The sequence below is a fragment of the Corylus avellana genome, chromosome 2 (assembly GCF_965113065.1).
Source record: "Corylus avellana chromosome 2, dhCorAvel1.hap1.2, whole genome shotgun sequence".
Lineage (NCBI taxonomy): Eukaryota > Viridiplantae > Streptophyta > Magnoliopsida > Fagales > Betulaceae > Corylus > Corylus avellana.
Window position 1 is genome coordinate 45,282,567 of NC_142491.1, and position 19,706 is coordinate 45,302,272.

The 19,706-nt window shown below is 34.1% G+C and overlaps 2 protein-coding genes across 3 annotated transcripts; one reads left to right on the forward strand and one right to left on the reverse strand.

Moving 5' to 3' along the window:
- The first annotated feature begins 4,883 nt into the window (after positions 1–4,883).
- On the forward strand, positions 4,884–12,803 carry LOC132183148 (Calcium-dependent protein kinase (CDPK) family protein). 2 transcript variants are annotated; one of them, XM_059596549.2, is made up of 11 exons: positions 4,884–5,625; positions 7,445–7,575; positions 7,839–7,880; positions 8,016–8,124; positions 8,309–8,387; positions 10,184–10,480; positions 10,658–10,767; positions 11,317–11,421; positions 11,631–11,693; positions 12,116–12,283; positions 12,420–12,803. In XM_059596549.2, the coding sequence occupies exons 1-11, from the start codon at positions 5,101–5,103 to the stop codon at positions 12,552–12,554; spliced, it is 1,764 nt and encodes a 587-aa protein (XP_059452532.1). In that variant the 5' UTR covers positions 4,884–5,100; the 3' UTR covers positions 12,555–12,803. The 2 variants fall into 2 exon arrangements, with proteins under 2 accessions (XP_059452532.1, XP_059452539.1); XM_059596556.2 differs by lacking the exon at positions 12,420–12,803 and having other exon boundaries at positions 11,621–11,693; positions 12,116–12,204.
- A 2,085-nt stretch (positions 12,804–14,888) lies between these two features.
- LOC132166940 (SAUR-like auxin-responsive protein family) lies at positions 14,889–15,511 on the reverse strand. Its single transcript, XM_059577804.2, has one exon. The coding sequence runs from the start codon at positions 15,411–15,413 to the stop codon at positions 15,018–15,020; it is 396 nt and encodes a 131-aa protein (XP_059433787.1). The 5' UTR covers positions 15,414–15,511; the 3' UTR covers positions 14,889–15,017.
- Between the last annotated feature and the right edge of the window lie 4,195 nt (positions 15,512–19,706).

Here is a 19,706-nt window from a genome sequence, read left to right on the forward strand (position 1 = left end):
TCAATTTGAATAAAAACTTTGTCCTTATAAAAACTACATATACCTCCTATGATAAAAATGAAAATCTAATAAGCAAAAAATAATGAATTCAAACCCTATGGGGTTTTTAGTATTTAACCCTACAAACAAATAGTTGAGATTATGTTTGAGTTGTTTGAATAATATAAAATACAATAATAATAAATCAAGTTAAAAATATATATTTTTTTTTAAAAAAAAAAATTGGTTTTGAACCACCCCCAACTGGTATTGGGGGTGGATCGGCCACCCTGAGACTCTCAGGGGTGGTCCGGCCACCAGCCCTATATATATATATATATATATATATATATATATATATATATATTGATTTTTAAATTTTCTTATTAGTTGGGTTGAAAAATATTGAATAAAGTTGAAAATTTGTAAGTTAAATTTAGTGTTAGTGGTGTCAAATCAAACTGAAAAAAATAAAAAAAAATAAAAAAATTGAGATAAGTTGGTAAGGATTTCCTTCCCAAACAACCTCGGAGTATTCGGGAGGAAAAAACTATATGCACTCTCGGTCAGACAGTTTTTTCTTCAACCTGTCTTGATATTGTTCATTCAAATAAGATCTATAAAATTTACTTCAACTTAGTCTACTAAACTAACATATATCTTTATAATATACTAAAAATATATGCAAGAATCACATATTTTATTAATTTTGGTAAAAACATATGCAAGAATCTTAGATAGTACGTAGGTATTGTTTTATAAAAAATTAAAAAAACAAAAACAAAAACAAAAAACAAGAAACTTATCCTACCCGTTCTTCCTTTTTTTTTTCTAAAACTAATATCCAAATAAGATCAAGAGAACATGAGAATAAACCACAACATTTCTCTTATCTAATATACATGAGATATAAATTTTCGATAATTTTAGAGTCTTTATAGGACTTACGTGTCCAAACAAGGATTATTCCCAAACAAGTATCGGATAATCCATTCCTACTCCGATATATAAGTTTTATAAAAGCTATTTTTTTTAAAAAAAAAAAGCTATTTTATCCAATAGTGAGGATAGGATCCAATATACCGTTGATATGAATGGAAAAGAAGGCATTGCAATTGTGGGACCGTTTTCTCTGGGTAAATTGGGCTTCTTTGTTTATAGGGTCGACTGCATATTTCTTCGAAGGTCCATTTTCCTATCTTAGGCTAACTTGGGCTTTCTATGTTCGTTTGGGTCAATTAGATGTTTCTTCAAAGGCTCAATCTTCCATCTTCTTAAAAAGGCTTTAAAGGGTCTACAAATGTGCTCCATCAAACTAAAGTAGATATCATTGAGACATTGACATCAACTTCATGATATATAGCTACAAAAATAAATAAATAAATAAATTATGCCATGTGAATCATGGAGAAGATTATTTAAATTTTGTGAATTGCATATTAATATATTTATCACGCAATATTATTTATATCGTTAGATATAATAACTTTAAATTATATGCGATGGAAAGTTGAAAATTGTTGTAATTGAGGTTCACATTTGAAAAATGTTGTTTGCAAGGTCTACTTAAGAAAGTTGTTTGGTAAATTTTTTTAAAAATTTTGTTGTGTTTTCAAATAAACAACCACTAAACATGCAACACCATTATATTTTTTTTCAAGTTTTGAGGTTGACTTTCGTACTAATAAAAAAATAAATAAATAAATAAATGGTGGCCGATGGGTCGTGTAACCTCTCTCGTATGAGGAAATAGGTGGTTATGCGGTGACCCTTAACTATTGGGGGTGGTCGTACGACTACCTCTTTCTTTTTTGTTTTTTAAGTTATAAAATGGCTCCACACTTTAGAAGAAATAGACACATATTTTCTTAAAATATTCATATAAGAAGGTGCGAGAAATTTATAAAAGGCCTGTTTTGTTTTATGGTGTGAAAAGTAAATAATTTACTAAATGCTTTGAAAAAAAAAGTATATTTTTAATCTTGAAAACAGAAATGCGTTTTCTATTATTTAAAAAATTAAAACAGAAAAATGCTCCTACGTAGTTGTTGAGAGATTCTTAAACATGGTTTGGATGAGAACTTGCAATATTCCTCAGTGCTCTTTGTAGCCTAATAGTAACTAACAAATGTGATATTTGGTCAAAAACATATATTATAAAACTCGTGAGACAGTCTTTCACCTAAGCCAATATTTTTATAGGGGGTTTATCCCCAATTAGATCCCATGATCGAAATTATTATACAAATATTAGTTTAATTAATCCATTTAAGGAATCTATCTCATGTTGCTTAATCTATATGCTTAATAATAAAACTGTTTTCCTTTCTTCTCTTTGCTGTCTTCTTGTTTGTAATCTTCCCTTTTCCCGTATTGCTCAAGGAAAAGAAAAAAAATGGCGGATCTTACGCCTCTTGCACATGGGTTCGAGTCATATAAGTATCCTTTTTATGTATGGTCAAAATTTTATTTTGTTTTATCTAATAATGAATATGATGTTATATTATTCAAATTTTTAAATGACAGGACATCATATGACCTACGTGGCATCATGAAATAACTTATTTTTATTTTACTTAAAATGAAAATAATCTTATTCCAATTCATTTGGAGCTTGGGAACATAGTACATCATGATGTCGTGGACCAACATCATAAGTGGGACAACAATTAAGAAAATTAGATAAAGTGGGAATACTTTCACCCCGACCAATAGAGTTGGCCCATCTAAAAAGATTATAAGGAGGCTAGCTAGTTTGCAACATTATGAACTAATGTGAAATAAATATGAGAAATAAATGTAAAAAGTAGCGTTCATTTTTCAAATAAGGTAGTCTACAATGGCCAATCCGGCAGAAGCAGATGGCTTAAGCTCTTAAACAAACATTAAATTGAATTCCTTAGAAGTCAATTAGTCATTTTAAAACTCACAAAACGCAGTCAATGAACATAATAATTAATCCAACAAGTGTTCCTTCATTCTACTCCACCGTTATTTTCGTTTTTTGTTCGTTTCCCTTTCTTTTTCATTGCAAGTTGGGTTGGTAATGAGATGACAACTTCACATTTGCAACTCTAGACGGGTTGGTTTGGTTACCTACGCAGTCATATATGGAGAGATGAATAATCTACCTAATTATTAATATACTTAATTAATGGATTGCGATCTTTGGCAATAGTGGAAAAATTGTCTACCAATTTTATTTGAAACCTTGACCATCAATTTTCATCAAATAGTCACAATTTGGCCACGTGTCTCATTTAATATAAAATAATAAATTATTATTATTATTTTTTAAAAAATAATAATTGGTTTACAAAATATTATTTTCATCTAACAGTCACCAAACTCATAAATTTTGATTTATGGGTTTGGCCTTAGGGGTGGCTCCGGCCACCCCCAAACCAGCCCTTGGGGGTGGCCGGAGCTACCCTTTAGGGTCCCGGGAGGTGGTTCGGCCATTTCCTAGGATCAAACTCATAAATTTCGGACCACACCTAATAAAGTATAAGCCACTAATTTGAATCCCATTTTTCTTTATTGTGCGGACATGTAAAATAATTTTTTTTTAAAAAAAAAATGCTTGATAACACCGAGCAGTATAACGTAGAGTTACTCATGGTGTGAGAATTATAAAAAGTTTTAAATTAAGTAATAAAGTTCTTTTTTTTTTTTTTTTTTTTTTTTGGAATTGTTGTAAAGACTAGGGCCGGCATAAAAATAAACAAAAAGAAAAAAAAGGAAAAAAGAAAAGAAGAAGAGCACGGGATAATTAACATATATATATAAAAAAAAAAAATCCGACAATATAAGCAAAAGTGGAAGCGATTTATTCAAAGAGAGGCATACAAGGTGATTCTTAAAGCTCAACGGCAAATCTGTCTGGACTTGTACAAATCTTAAAGTTCAACGGCAGATTCCAACAACAAAAGTAATCAAGAATTGAAAGCACCAACATAAATATCTTCTTAATACTTGGTCTATATATACTGCATCAAAAAAAATCAAAACGCGTTTAATTTTCGCAAATTAAGTTGACCATACATTGCGTACAACTATGTCTCATCCTCCCACTAAACAGGCCGTGACCATTTTGTGATCACAGTCTTTGTGAATTATGATAATCACAGTATTTAAATTAATACCATATCATGAGCAAAAGAGAAATAGATAGGGATAAACCCATATGAACACATAGACAAATACCCTTAATATATCAATTTTTTTTTTTTTTTTTTCTTTTAGCGGCATGAGGAATGGGGATTAATTAATCCTTATATTGAACATTGGCAAACAATTTTGACCAGCAAGAGCATATCGTTGAATTTCAATCCAAATGCCTGGAAGCATTGCTTGAAGACCAAGGACATTTCTATTATAATAATAATAAGAAAAGAGAAATTCTATTTAAGTTCACATTATTGTATGTGATCCGATCATACAAGTTATAGGTAATCTCATCTGATCATGCAAGTTGAAGAAAAACTTTTGTTCGGGATTTTTCCTTTAAATAAATAAATAAATTTCATAAACAAAGTTTAAGATTTAATTGAACCTCGTATTTGTACGTTCTCTTATTGATCATTCTTGAGTGACACGGTTTTTTTTTTTTTTTTTCAAATTAGATTGAAATTCAGCTTGTTAAATTTATACATTACTTTAAAGCGTGTGATTTTCATATATATATATATATATATATATTATTAAAAAAAACATATAATTTGAAGGACACATAATAATTTATTTAAAAAATTTAGAGCCAATTTATTTATTTATTTTTTAAAAAAATTTATACCTTACAAGTAACTGTTGGTAGGTTTGAATTAAATGATTAAGGTAAATAATGCAATTTATAGTTGACCCACAGTTGAGTCGGTGTTATCTTAGTCCAATAAACGATTTCACTCACAGATGCCCACAGCTGACCGTCGCAATAGCTTCACTCTCCAGCTTTCAGAAGCTTTATAAACCGGCACCATTTTCAATATCCAGCACTATTCTCTCTCTCTCTCTCTCTCTCTCTCATACGCCGGTGTAAACTTTTAAACTCTCCTCCTTACGTTCCAGCCGTCTGATGCTTTGACTTATACTGGTCAAAGCTCTAAAACCCCGAGATCAACGATGGGCCATTGCTGCAGCAAGAGCGTCTCCGTCGTCGACAACGACGGGAACACCGGCTCCGGTGACCCCTCAGCGGTGACTGCGGCGACATTACCAGTATCCTCCAACTCCGTCGCCGGCGATGCCCGCTCCGGGAAGGCCACGCCGGCGCACTCTTTCTCTGCCAGCCCCTTCCCGAGCCCTCTCCCGGCAGGAGTGGCCCCGTCGCCGGCGAGGACGCCGGGGAGGAAGTTCCGGTGGCCGCTGCCACCGCCCTCTCCGGCGAGGCCAATCATGGCGATTCTCCGGCGGAGAGGTCAGGAGAGGCCGCCGGAGGGTCCGACGCCGATACCGGAGGAGAATGGGGAAGGGGAGAGAGAGGGAGGGCTCGATAAGAGCTTCGGGTACGCGAAGAACTTGGGGGCAAAGTTCGAACTTGGGAAAGAGGTGGGTCGAGGGCATTTCGGTCATACCTGTTGGGCAAAGGGCAAGAAAGGAGTGCTTAAAGGCCAGGCCGTGGCTGTGAAAATCGTATCTAAAGCTAAGGTGTGTGTGGGTATGTGTTTGTACAGTTTTTTCCTACTTTAATTGAAGTGGGTTTTTAGTAAATTAGTAATTTAAGCTAGTTTTTGTTAAATTTCGTTTGAGCTTAGTGCAAAGCTGGGGAAGTGAAGGTTTAGTTAAAATTTGATTCTTTCTTACTTAACTGAAGTTCGGTTGTTATCGAATTTTAAAACTGAAATTGGGTTGTGATTGGATTTGAAATTCGAAGACGAGACAAAAGACTTGGAAGTTGAGGTAATACTCGGTTACTTAAACTAGCATCTTTTAGGCTTATTTGGTCCAGGGCAAAGTTGGGCAAGTGAATGTTCAGTTAAATTTGATTAATTTATTGGGCTGCGATTCAATTTCCAAAAAAAGGAAAAGATTATCAGCGCTCATCCAAAAACAAATGTTATTGGGCCTCTAGTTTATTAGCCATATATTAATTTGAAAAGATTTCTCCTTAATTAGGGTCTCTTGATGTTGTTTACTCGGCTCTTGTGCTTTAACTGGTGTATAGAATGTGCGATTTTGGAACATTTTGAGCTAATGGGTGTGCTTCAAGTTGTGGTTGATGACACTAAAAGTTGCTTTTTGGTTATTGTATGAAAATTACTCCATTTGGGCGACTCAAGTGTGTCTCAACTTTTGATTAGATTGTAGAAATTACTAATATGCTTCTAGCAGAATAGAGATAGGAGATTGGTTGTGCCGTAGGAGTCTGGGGCATTTTAAAAAGAGAAAATTTGCAGGGATGGATTTCACAAATGAGCATCTATGTGTTAAGAATCATTATAGGGAAAGTGGATTACAGCTCAAAAACACTTGAACTAGTTGGACAACAAGTTATGCCTCCTGATTTGCTTTTTGCAGGGTAGAAGGTAAATGTGGTTCAGTAAAATGACAGATGCAGCCATTTTTTGCACCATGTTCTTGAGGACGAGTTGGCATGCAGTTTGGAGTTATTCTGAAGTTATTAGATCGTCATACCAGATTGAGTGAAGTAAAGATGTACAGATAACCAAAGAAGTTGTTTATAGTTAGTGCATGGGATGAACTGAAGATGATTGACACTGTCAGATCTAGGAATAACTGAACAAGTATGAAAAGAATGAGTTGATTGACAAAGCTTTCCTTCTTTATGAGAAGTGGCAAACATATCAGACCTTTGATGCTCGTTCAAACTAAGAAAGCGGTGAACACATGGTTGCACTCCCATAGACTGATGACAAGATATGATGTTAATTCAAGTTGCACGATTTGAGTCTTGGAAACAGGGTATTAGGAGCTCAGTTTTGATTTAGGGTATTATTTTAGTATGAGTAATTAATTAGTTTCCATAATGACTAGGATTAAAATTACTTAGATATTCATGACTATTATCTGTCTTCTGCTTTCCGATTTTAGTCTCTGCATCCCTTATGGAAGATTATGCGCTAAAGATACTCTGATTGAAGTTGCTTCATTGTCTCACTTTTCAATTATAAGCTAAGATTAATTTGGACTGTAAGTAATGGGACAAAAGCTTATCAGCTGGTAGGAAGCTATTGATCAATTTCAACTTTATGTGCTAGGGGTGGTCGGAGCTTCTTTCTCTTACTTTTGAGCAGAGTGCTTCTTTGAATAATACATCTTATGTCTAATATTAATTCTTAGTAGCTGTTTTTTTAAATCAAATTTCCTACTATTCTTATTCTTGTGTTGTTGTTGGTGAGACAAAATTTTGTTCACTTTTTACTGCTTCATGAAATAAATTGATTTATAAAGTTGATGCCTCTAGGTTTTGTTGGTCTTTGGTAATTAACAGTGTGTTGTGTGGCAGATGACGACAGCAATAGCAGTTGAAGATGTTCGGAGGGAAGTGAAAATATTAAAAGCCTTATCTGGGCATAAAAATCTGGTCAAATTTCATGATGCATTTGAGGATGCCAACAACGTCTACATAGTTATGGAGTATGTTTATCCTTGTTGAAGTCTCATTCTAAGAAGACTTGTCTCTTGGTGGCAGTTATTTACTTTGTGGTTGATTATGTGAGGAAATCTCTATACATCTCTAGAGTTCACATCGATGACAAACTTTTGCCTAAAGTGCAAAATCTTGTTAAGAACATTCATTGGATACAAAATATATAGATAGGTTAATCTAGGCATAGTTTTTTTTATATTTGTTTACCTTTGATTATTCTGAAGGATTTAGATTTTCTTTTCCCTTTCAGATTGTGTGAGGGTGGAGAACTACTGGACAGAATTCTGTCAAGGTAAAAATGGATGAGTTTATTTTGTTTGAACTCAAAATCTTATTCCTAATCATGGTGAATTTAAGTCCTACTTCTGTTTTCTATGAGTTTAGTTTGATTTTAGTCATCATAAATTGTTACTATCCTGGAATGTAGAGGTGGAAGATACACGGAGGAAGATGCTAAAAAAATTGTGGTTCAAATTGTTAGTGTAGTTGCCTTTTGTCATCTTCAAGGTGTTGTCCATCGTGATCTAAAGCCAGAGGTATTGTGTTGCCAACGAACTAATAATCTTTCTCCAATTTCTACTATTGCAATCGAAATGAATTGGCTGTGCCCATGCACATGCATGTTGTTACTTTTTTGTTTTGTTTTGTTTTGTTTTGTTTTGTCTTTAGTTTCTGTTCCAATTCCAATTAATAACTCTATATGTGCTGTCTGCTTGACAGAATTTTCTATTTGTCACAAAAAATGAGGATGCTCCAATGAAGGCTATCGATTTTGGTCTATCTGATTTTATTAGGCCAGGTAACAGTTTCTTAACCTTGTGCTATAGCTTGGAAGGATATATGAATGGCCTAGAGCGATACATACTATGATGTAGTATAACCCAGTTGCCCTAATTATTTTCATACTTACGTAGCTCCTTTTGTTGTATCTTTAATATATATATATATATATATGCACTTTGGTGGTTAAATAAGAGGTTCAAGCTGCCACCAAATATTATCATGCTTCATGGACTTTGCTCCCTGCAAAGCTTCTCCTTTTGAAGGGGTTTTTCTCTTTTAATTTTTCAGTTTGGGCAGGTAAGAAGGATTAAGAATTAGAAGTTAGATGAAACACAAAACACGCATCCAATTACTATTTCTCAATTGGGTGATGGGACCAATTGCCATAGTTGAGTTCTATGACTTCTATCCATAAAAGGTCTTTGCCTGGTTACTAGCTCAGATTATTCAGAACCCTGCTCTTGAGTTATTGACCATATTAAGTTAGGTTGGTGACAAATTCAACTTAGTTTTGGGGTTTTCCTCCATCTGAATATACGGAACTCATTCTCAACTTTGGTTAGTTGCAACCATTCTTGAGAAAAATGCATTCTATGATTCTTGATCATCATTTTCACCAATGGCTTTTCTCAATTGCCTCTTGTGATGGCTCCTGTGATTTCATATTTCTTTCGTTATGGAGTTCTACACAAGGTATCCATTAGGGTTCTTCTCCCAAGCATTAAAAATTGCTCAACTGATAGTTAGGTTAAACTACCATTGTGCATTCTTTGTCAATTGAATGGAATAGATTCTTTCTTAAATTTCAATGTGCAAGACTATGACATGATACCTGATAATAAAACTTGATCTTGGAACATCTTATCAAAAATATTTATCCTCAGGCATCTTCTTCCAAAGGATATAATTTTACTCCTAAGATGGGCATTTATGATTATATATGGTGGGATATTATTACTGATAGGGATGAAAGGTAATTGGTTAGTAAATCATTTTTTGCTAATTACTTGATTGGATTTATTTTCTTGAACTGTTGAACAATTTTCCTTATATTATACCTTAGTAGGCTATTGGGGGACCAAGTCAGGTAGGCTCCATTGCCCTCTGCTTTAGAGTTTGACAAGTACTTAATGGACTGGATAGGCACATAAGGAATATTTTTGGGTATCCAGTGTATAACCTTTTATAAGCAGATTGTGAAATTTGCTTGATAAGATATGTTAAATTCAAGATTTTTTCCTTTATTTTTTTTAATCACGTTTTCAACAAATCAATCATGGCTTCATTTTTGGGGGTGGGGGGATTGTTGGGGCAACTTGGCAAAGCTAGCTAGCCATTCCATAGTGATATACTTTGCTCCAAATACGGCCTTGGCAACAAGATAGCATTAGGATTTAACTAAATTCAACCACATTCTTGTTGATAAGGGGTTCTTGACTATACATAATTGCATGTAGCAGTCCCATTCTCAGTCACTTGACCCTTTATTGATGCAATTTACAAGTTTCCTGACAGTCAACAACAGAAATTCTTCAGGATTATTTTCTTTTACCTTTTGTTTTCTTGATATTCAAATCGAGCGTAAGTTGTGGATATTCATCTGATTTTTGCACTTAAATGAATGTATTAAACTGATAACAATTTTGGCACCCATAGGATATGCTTCTGTTAAGATTGTTTTTTGTTTTGTGTCTTAGCTTCCAATACTCCGGAAAAATGCCACTTTCATCTGTACAATCCTTTAATAATTGTTTCCCTTGTATTCATGGTCACATTGATTTAACAGAAGTTCTAATTCTTGTACATGTGCAGATCAACGTCTCAATGATATTGTGGGCAGCGCATACTATGTTGCACCTGAGGTGCTTCATAGATCTTACAGTGTTGAAGCTGATTTATGGAGTATTGGTGTGATAACATATATATTGTTATGTGGAAGCAGACCTTTCTGGGCACGTACTGAATCAGGAATCTTTCGTTCTGTGCTAAGGGCTGATCCTAATTTTGATGATTCACCTTGGCCTTTGGTGTCGCCAGAAGCTAAAGATTTTGTTAGAAGGCTTCTGAACAAGGACCACAGGAAAAGAATGACTGCTGCTCAAGCTCTAAGTAAGATATATTTGATTTATGATTTTGTTCTTAATTTACTATCAATTTTTAGAAACTTCAAATGTTCTCTCTCTCTCTCTCTCCTGAGTTTCTATGATTTGTCTAAATTTTCCCAGATAGCCGTGTGTATATAAATTTCTTATCCATCGAAAATGATGATCACCTCTATATTTGCAGCTCACCCATGGCTACGTGATGAAAACCACGCTGTGCCTTTAGATATATTGATCTACAAGTTAGTCAGGTCATATGTTCGTGCAACACCTTTCAAACGTGCAGCATTAAAGGTAGTTGCCTAGTATGTTATTGTTAAAACACACTTTATTTTATAATAAATGTTAGAACACACAATTGTTTATGGAAAGTGTCTTTCATTCCCCACCTCCTCCCACAAAAAAAAAAAAAAAAAAAGAAATATAAAAGAACCAACCACGTTCAAAAAAAAATCAACAAGGTGGCTTAAGAGTTGATGTAAAGGCAGGGGCAGAACTAAAATTTTAGGCTTGGGGGGAACAAAACTATAAAAAACCACTTTTGGAGGGTAAAAAAATTAATTTTGGAAGAATTTGTATAGATTTTTTAAAAACTTTTTATGGGATCATGAAGATTTTTAGTAAAAATTTTAAATTTTTACTGCTCCCAAGCTCCAACGTGATTCCATCCATGTATAGGCGTGGTGTTTGCCTTTACATGGCACTTTCAAGTGGCATGTGGCTCACATGGCCCATTGCTTGCGGCGAGATAGCTTTTCACTTGATGTTTTATGTATGCTTTATACTGGTTCTCTCTAAGCCATATTTCTTTTTGTTTATTTATTTTTTTAATAATAATTGCAGGCTCTCTCAAAAGCTTTAACAGAAGATGAGCTCATCTACCTTAGGGCTCAGTTTGGGCTGTTGGAACCAAAAGATGGATGTGTGTCCCTTGAAAACTTTAGGGCGGTTAGTTTGTACTTCCCTATATTTTCTCAGTTCCTTAATGACATTTAGGTTACCTTTTGAACACATGATTTTGTTATAAAGTAACACGGTGTAATATATAGCTTTTTGATTAATGAATTCAAGGTTGACTTGTGTAGTATAATTTTCTTTATATATTATCTTATTTCTATTCATCATGACATTTCAATTTATTGTGAAGAAAAGTGCAGGCTCTCGTGAGAAATGCCACTGATGCCATGAGGGAGTCCAGGGTTCCTGACATTTTAAATTTGGTAAGACATATTGATGTATTTTAATTAGCTTATCAAGAACAAGGAAAGTGTGATTCCACATTTTGGCTTTGTTTGTTTTTCCATATATCATGGTGTTCATGATTAATAGTGTAATGCTAGTATAAAATGTTCTATTAGTTTTTGCACGCTACGATACTTGCGAGTTCTCGTGTAATTGGAGATGGGTTAGAGAGACATGCATACATAGCCAGCCTAGTTCCTTTGAAAGCTGTTGAATCTTGTGCCTGCCTGAGGCATTCATTTGTTTTACTTTTTGCGGTTTCTCTGTTGAGAAAACCTAGCCTTCAATGCAAAATGGATTGTATAACACCAAGAACTGTTACATTTTCTTCTTTGGGTCTGTCAATTTGAATGTTTTTCCTGCAATACTTTATGCTAACTGTTGTAATGATGAATTTAAGATGGAACCGCTCTCTTATAAAAGAATGGACTTCGAAGAGTTTTGTGCTGCTGCAATCAGCACGTATCAGCTTGAGGCTGTTGAAGGATGGGAGGATATTGCAAGTGCGGCTTTCGAGTATTTTGAACAGGAAGGCAACCGGGCCATTTCAGTTACGGAACTGGCACAGGTATGGGCGTCCGAGCTAAATCATGTTAAAAGTATTGATTAAATTTACTATTTTCTACTTTTTCTCTGTTTATTTCCCGTGTTTGGCCTGAGTTTGATTTGGAACGGGAGGAGTATTGATGAATAATCTTGTGCAGGAATTGAATCTGGGTCCTCAAGTTTACTCTTTGCTCAAGGATTGGATCAGAAACTCCGATGGAAAACTCAGTTTCCTTGGATATACCAAATTTTTACATGGTTTAACAATACGTAATTCAAATACAAGACGCTGATAGCATGTGTTTTTAACAGAAGTTTCATACAAATTGTTGTCTCTTTTTCTACCGACAATTTAAAGAAAAAAAATGGTGTAAAGATGAATGTCCAGACAGGTTGAGATTGATTCAATATTTGTTTATGTCAGAAAAGTGTTCTGTTTTCGAGCAAGAGATCTGTAAAAGTATGTGCATATAGGCATACGGTATCAACTGTTGAGATTATTGTATCGATAAAGATTAACATAATTTAATATATTCATTCAATTTTACCCCATTAATGAATTCTATATGCTCATTATTATATGTTTGATTAGAAAATAATAATAATAATAATAAAAGCCCTACACAAGGCAACTTTCAGCAAATGCACGTTGTTGTAAATGATCACATGTAATTATACATGGAATATAATAATAGAAAATAAATTGTCTTGGTCAAGGCAATCATGCTCGTAACACAAACTGGATGGATAGGGTTAAGCTCTGCCTCCAATTATTAATCAAAATATCATCCTCTATGGATTACTTGGCCTCGACAACATGTCAATTTGGTATGCATATTGTTTACGTCATCTGACGGTTGAAACATATATAGTGGTGGAGTGCATCTTCTATGTGGTCGTTGCACAAAAACTCATTTTTATGTAAATCACACAGATTTTGACACAACAATAATCTAAGAAAAATGCAAAAAAGAAAAAAAAAAGTATGTTAGCAAAACATAGGATTAATTCTCTCTAAGAGACATTAGTTGCCACCCCCTGCCAATTCCACCCACTACCCATGCCCTGACGCTGCCACCCACCACCTAGCCTCTCCTTGTTGCCGCTACCCCGACCTGAGGGTTGGCTACTATCCACCCCCAGCGGCTTGGGAGTGGTCGCGATCCACCTCAATGGCCTGGGGGAGAGAGATTCGACCACCCCTAGGCCACTAGGGGTGGCCACGATCCACCCCAATGGCCTAGGGGAGAGAGATCCGACCACCCTTAGGGCGTTGGAGGTGGATCGTGGCCAACTCCTAGGCCGTTAGGGGTGCCGCAATCCACCCCCAGTGGCCGAATATCTCTCACCCAAGCCGCTGGGGTTGGCTCGCAGCCATTTGGGGTGGCTCGTGGCTACCTTCGGCCACTAGGGGTGGCGGCGAACCACCCCACCTCCCTTTGTCACTCTCTCCATTTATTTTGTTTTAGAAAATAATAAAACCTAATATAATTAGATGTGGATATTTATTTTTTGTTAGAATGTTCTAACTTATGTGGCAACCATTGAATAGTTTGTACAAAAGTCTACTTTTATGTATGGACCACATTGAAGTTATTCTTATAATTTTTTTTTTTTGACATATTCGTATAAGAGGGGGGAGGAGGAATCGAACTAGTGACATTCATTTCATTAAGTGTGGTCCCAACTGATTGAGCTACCTCATAGTTGGTGGCCTATGTTCAATATATATAATTATCAAAACAAAAACTTTAAAAAACAACTCAAACACAAAACGCTTTTGAAAACACAAAAATAGTTTTCGCTCATTTCACACCCACACGGTATATATGTTTTAAATAACTTTCAATGTCAACAAAAAAAAAAAAAAATCTCTCAAAATACATTAACAAATAAAATCAATTTTTTATTAAATTCTCCTCGTGTTAACTACCAACCTACCTCAAGGAAAATGATAATTGTACCCACCAATACATATGAACTGATTCCACATACCGTTTGAATGCATTAAAAATAGCAGAGTCTAATTTTAATAGCTTTTAATTAGGTTTATATATATATATATATATATATATATCAAGAAAATTTTTTAAAACTGGGGCATGCATGGCCTTCTATCCCTGTCTGTGGCCAAATACAGGGATTTTTTCTTTTTTGTGATACGAAAATTTAGAACCATGCATGTCAAAAATCTTGGGACAAAACATATATATAAAAATCTAGTACCTCTGAAGGAACCTGCACTGAGAAAGACAAATGAGCTGTGGACCCTCAGGCTCAAGCCATCTTCTTCCACACCCACACACCTAACCCTAGCTGTTGCATTCCTCCCATATTCACCATTACCAAACACATCGTACGCCCAATAAGGGACCAAATGCAACAGACAAGTGGGAAAAGAAAATTAAGAGGAAGAAAAAAAAAAAAAAAAAGTTAATAATAAATTTTTTGAAGGGACTTGACTCTTATCCTTGAAGCTCTTTAGGTCACCACACATCAATAAATTCAATGGCCCCAAGCAAACCCCTTGCCCACTTCCACCGTCCCAACCGTGTCCTATACGTTACTTTCTTGTGTTCACATTATCAATGAAGCTTGGAGATCGAATATTACAAGGAAAAAGCAACTTGACAATAAATCTTCTCAATTCTCATTCAAATTTTGCTTAATTGTCATCATTAATTTACACCAATCTGGGTACTCTATAAAATCTTCCACAAATACAAAATAAAAATTTACATGATCAAATTAATTAATTAAGCCCTAAAGCACCACACATGGTGATGATGATGGTGGTGGTGATGGTGATGATGGTGGTGGTGGTGGAGATGTGATGAATTCTCTTGATCAATGATGCCCTGGACGGTGCGGAACTCCTCCACGTGGCAAGGGATTGTGATGGGGCCCTTGTGATCAAATCCGTACTCTTCCTCCGCCTCCTTCAAGAGCTGCATGAAGAGAGGATGGTTGATGTAGATGACAGGGATGACAAACCTTTGACGCTGCTCCTCCCCTTGACCGACCAAGATCGCCAGACACCCCTTGGGGATGTCTTTCAGCTCCTCCTTCGTCTTCTCCTGATGGTGGTGAAAATGAAGGTGCGGGATATGGATGTGGAAATTCAGGTGGTGCCTTTCCCCTGCAATCCCCATTTCCAACAAAGCTGCCAAAAACCCTACTTTTTGTACAAACAACAAAATAAAAAGAACAGAAAATTCCCTGGCTTTTTCTCGGTGGGTTATAAGAAAACTTGGGAGAAAGGCCACGGGTCGGAGGCAGAGATGGCAAGATTAAATAGGGTTCTAGAGGAGTCTGTTAAAGGTGTTGGAATATTGCTCATGATAGATAACCCACATATGAACAAGAAAGAATGAAGGGAGAGACGGAGGGGTTTTGGGAGAGGAAGATTAGGTTATATATATATATAGGCGCACATGGCTGGTAACGATGTTTCTAGGGTTTGCTTACTTTGTACACAAAACGGTTATTTTATATATATATATTATTCTACCTGAGTTGTTACAGTAGGGCTGAAATAGTCATATCCAAGGTGGGTTTTTTATTTTATTTTATTTATTATTATTGCCGTCGTCTAAGATAAACCTTCTGATTTACAGCTGGAAGTGGGAACTGGGAATGCGCAGTACGTGTGGGTCACTCTTAATTGCGGCATCTCTTCAGACTTGCATGATTTTTGGTAGAGTCGTTGACTTTTTTTTTTTTCGGGGGTTAATCTTAATCCACCCCAATCCCTTATAATTAGGCCAGATAATTTTACTCTAATTAGGGTTAGTGAGTCCCACATCAAGTTAGAAGTTTCTCTTTGCGATTAATCACTATTAAATTTAATCAAATGGTAATTCTAATTAATTAAAAGACACCTCATTTTTTGAGAGAGACAAGTAATTAGACAATTCAAAATTTGTTTAGACAAGTAAATTCTATATAAACTAATCTCTTGCACTATATCCAAAAAAAAAAAAAAAAAAAATTTACTCAAATTTAGGGTAATTCAAAAAAATAAAATTTGAATATTCAAATAAGTGATTAGACAATTCAAAATTTATTTGAACAGAAAAGTCAAGAACTATCTCTCGCTCACAATATATTGATGGAGACAAATTTTCCTCCAGTTGTTTGCTTGATCCCAATCCACTAAAGAGTCTAGAGTCGTCTAGCTTTAGGAGATCCCAACATGGAGTTAATGGATAGATCGAGTTAAAAATAGTGATTTTAATAGCTACATCATTCTTAATAGGATATAAGTAAACCACCTAAAATTATTTCGATTTGACACTTTATAACAGAAATTGGAGGGTAAACCGTAAACAATATATTCAATATTTTAAGGGACGGCAAAAATGTAGATAGCCCTTGCTTAGATAACCCTTTTCAGGTTTTTTGCGCTGAAAAAATTTGGGTTGACAATTACCTACAATTATCAAGTAAAAATTTAGATAATTTTTCCGAACAAATAATTATTAATAGACCCATCTAATTAAATATATTTACTCGGTCACGATTTCCCATCAGTATGGACCTTTTCTCCTTCTCTCTCACTCTCTCAAGAAAATCTTAAAGGATAAAAATGGAAATCATATTTTGTGAATTTTAAAAAATGGAAGAGTAATGGAAATCACTTGCTCTCATTTTAAACGCTAGGATAAGGAACCGCGGAATTTGACTGCGCGTTTAGTAATCACCTGCTGAAAGTACTTCCGGTTCCAATTTTTCTTGCGGATTGGGGGGGTAAAGACACGTGGCAACAAGCCGCAAATGCGGCGCCACGTCTGCAAAAGTGGGCCTTATGTTATGAACAACAGAGCCGACCGACAATGAGGTGTCGAATACAGCTCAGCATGGAGGGAGCAGCCAATAGCAGGTCTCTCCAACATGTTCCTTTAGACATCACAGCGACGTCACATCCTCCGTGCTTCTTAATTTTCATTTAATTTTTGTAAATTTGTGTTACTTGTCAATTAACAAAATAATTGAATTTTGTTTTGTGTGCGCAACTGTGACTTAAAATAAATATGAAATACCACAACTGCCCTTCACTTTTGGTGATATACATATACCCCACATGGGGATCCCATGTTCTGCTCCAATTTAGGACCGGATCTTGTGCCTGAGTTTATTGCAAAATTGTTGTTGAGATTTTCTTTCTCATTGGAATTTACCATTTTGTATCCCTCCAACATTTATTACATCATTATTTATTATATTTTCAGAAAATGTTAATATGACAAAACCTCAAGCATTTAATTAGAAAATAATTTTTAAATTTTAAGAAATTATATATATATATATATATATATATATATATATATATATATAATAAATAAAAATTATAGCGTGTCTTGATCTGTAATTATTATAATGCACTGTCGGTATATATGTAAATTGATCAAAAAAGAAACAAAAGCTTCTCCTTAAATATTTTTGTTTTGCATGCATTGATAGATTTGTAAGATTTTCGTACCACTTCTTTCCAAAAGAATAAGAATAATAGTACTAAAAATTCTAAAAGAGCTAGAACATATTCCAGCCACTTGATTCACATTTCATTGATGTAGAAGTTTCATGAATAGTAATTTTTAATAAAAACATAAAACATTCTTAAAAACACAAAGTTATAAGATTGGGAAGAACTCCAATTATATTTTTTTTTATTAAAGGTCATCCGAGATTATTTAAATGGTGTGATCAAGAATCCGAGATTATTGGGATATAATTATGATCCCCACATAATGGGAATGGTTTCAAGTACTCACCAAAAAACAAATTAAAGGAAAGGTTATATATATATGTTATCTTAAGAGCTTGGTGGAACTTTGATAGTGAGCACTTTCAAGTTATTTTCAATTTGAGAAATACTAAAAGGAAAATTCATGCACTTCTGGTTTCCCTCAAATTGATGTGATTCTTAAAATTACTATTTAATTTGTGATAGATTATTATTTAATTTTGATTAAATAGTAATTTTAAAAGTCATAATAGTTTTGAAATGATACAAGAAAGATACGAGGTGACATTTAGCATTATTCTTTGGTTCAATTTCAACTTTCAACTTTGTAGAGTGTATTTTTATTTTTAATTTTTTTTTAAAAAAAATTCTAATGTAGTATAAAGATAAAAATAATTTCAAGTATTTTATATTTTAATTTGTTTTTTTAATGTTTTTTATTTATAAACAAAACAAAAAGAAAAAGAAAAATGCCTTTGATGTGATATAAATGTGAAAGAAATTTGGATTGTTAGTTATTGTGATGAGAAAATATATATATATATATATATATATATATATATATATATTTGTGTGTTGGATAAAAATGAAAAATGAAGGGTTGCCAAACGGGCAAAGCGGGCAAGTAAATATTCTCCTTCCAAGAATTACACTTTAAAATAAAAAATTAGAGTGCTGGTGGCATGCTTACGTTTTTCTTAGTGGAAAAGTTTTGACTAATTAGGGAGAAAACAATTACAAATTTACAAATTTGTAAAATAAATAGAAGAAAAATATATGAGTAAAAATGCCCAATAAAGGGAGGAATGGTACTGTTTAGATCTAAAAATTAATTTGTTCGGATATTAATTCACATAACACTTATTGCGTCAATCATTAAACAATTAAATGTAAGTGTTAAATTTTTTTTACTAATGTTGTATGTGCCACATGACAATCATGTAGACTATCACGGGAATTTGTAAATAAATTATAATAAAAATTATAGTATTACAAATATTTTCCTAATTAATAATATTTCTTTCTTTATTGTTAGGGTTAACATTTCATTTTCAACATGATTAGGATATTAGGAAAGAAATAAGACGAAGAATATATATATTTCGATATGTTTGAATGGTAAACGTCAATTATCAATATTATATAAGTAAACATCACTACTATGAAAATTTCAATATTCCTTTGAATCATCTTTTTTTCTCCTTCCAAACTTTCAAATAATTTACAGTTCATTTTCTTTCTCTATTAATATTTTCCTCCACATCGTGTTAGAGCAAACATCAAAAAAAAAAAAAAAACCCATTGAAATCAAAGGTTGACCACAATTAACCTAGCTCTACATGCAGAGGATTAGGATATGATCAAAATCAAATGAGAAGATCCTGTGAGCTTGATGAGTTGATGGCATATTCAAAACCCAGTTTTTTTTTTTTTTTTAATCCTTATTTTATCCTCGTTAATTTCCTTGATATAAAGTAGTTCACTCGTTGTCCACAAAATATGTAATTGAGATGAAGGCATGAGTAAATCGCAAGGTTTTTCCGTGGTACCATCTACTTTGATTTGAACATTTGGCCAAACTAGATGATAAGGTATTGACTTAGCCTTTAAGGTGGTCTTCATCCTCAACAAATGCACATTTCGAACAATAATTGCTTTATTTGTTACCGTTTTTTATTTTTGTTTTGTTTTATGTTTT

Excerpts from the sequence above, each read along its gene's own strand:
- LOC132183148 (XM_059596549.2), top strand. The coding sequence starts at position 5,101 with ATGGGCCATTGCTGCAGCAAGAGCGTCTCCGTCGTCGACAACGACGGG. Across the intron at positions 5,626-7,444 it reads AAATCGTATCTAAAGCTAAG|ATGACGACAGCAATAGCAGT; the intron begins GTGTGTGTGGGT and ends GTTGTGTGGCAG. Across the intron at positions 12,284-12,419 it reads CAGTTACGGAACTGGCACAG|GAATTGAATCTGGGTCCTCA; the intron begins GTATGGGCGTCC and ends AATCTTGTGCAG.
- LOC132166940 (XM_059577804.2), bottom strand. The coding sequence starts at position 15,413 with ATGGGGATTGCAGGGGAAAGGCACCACCTGAATTTCCACATCCATATC.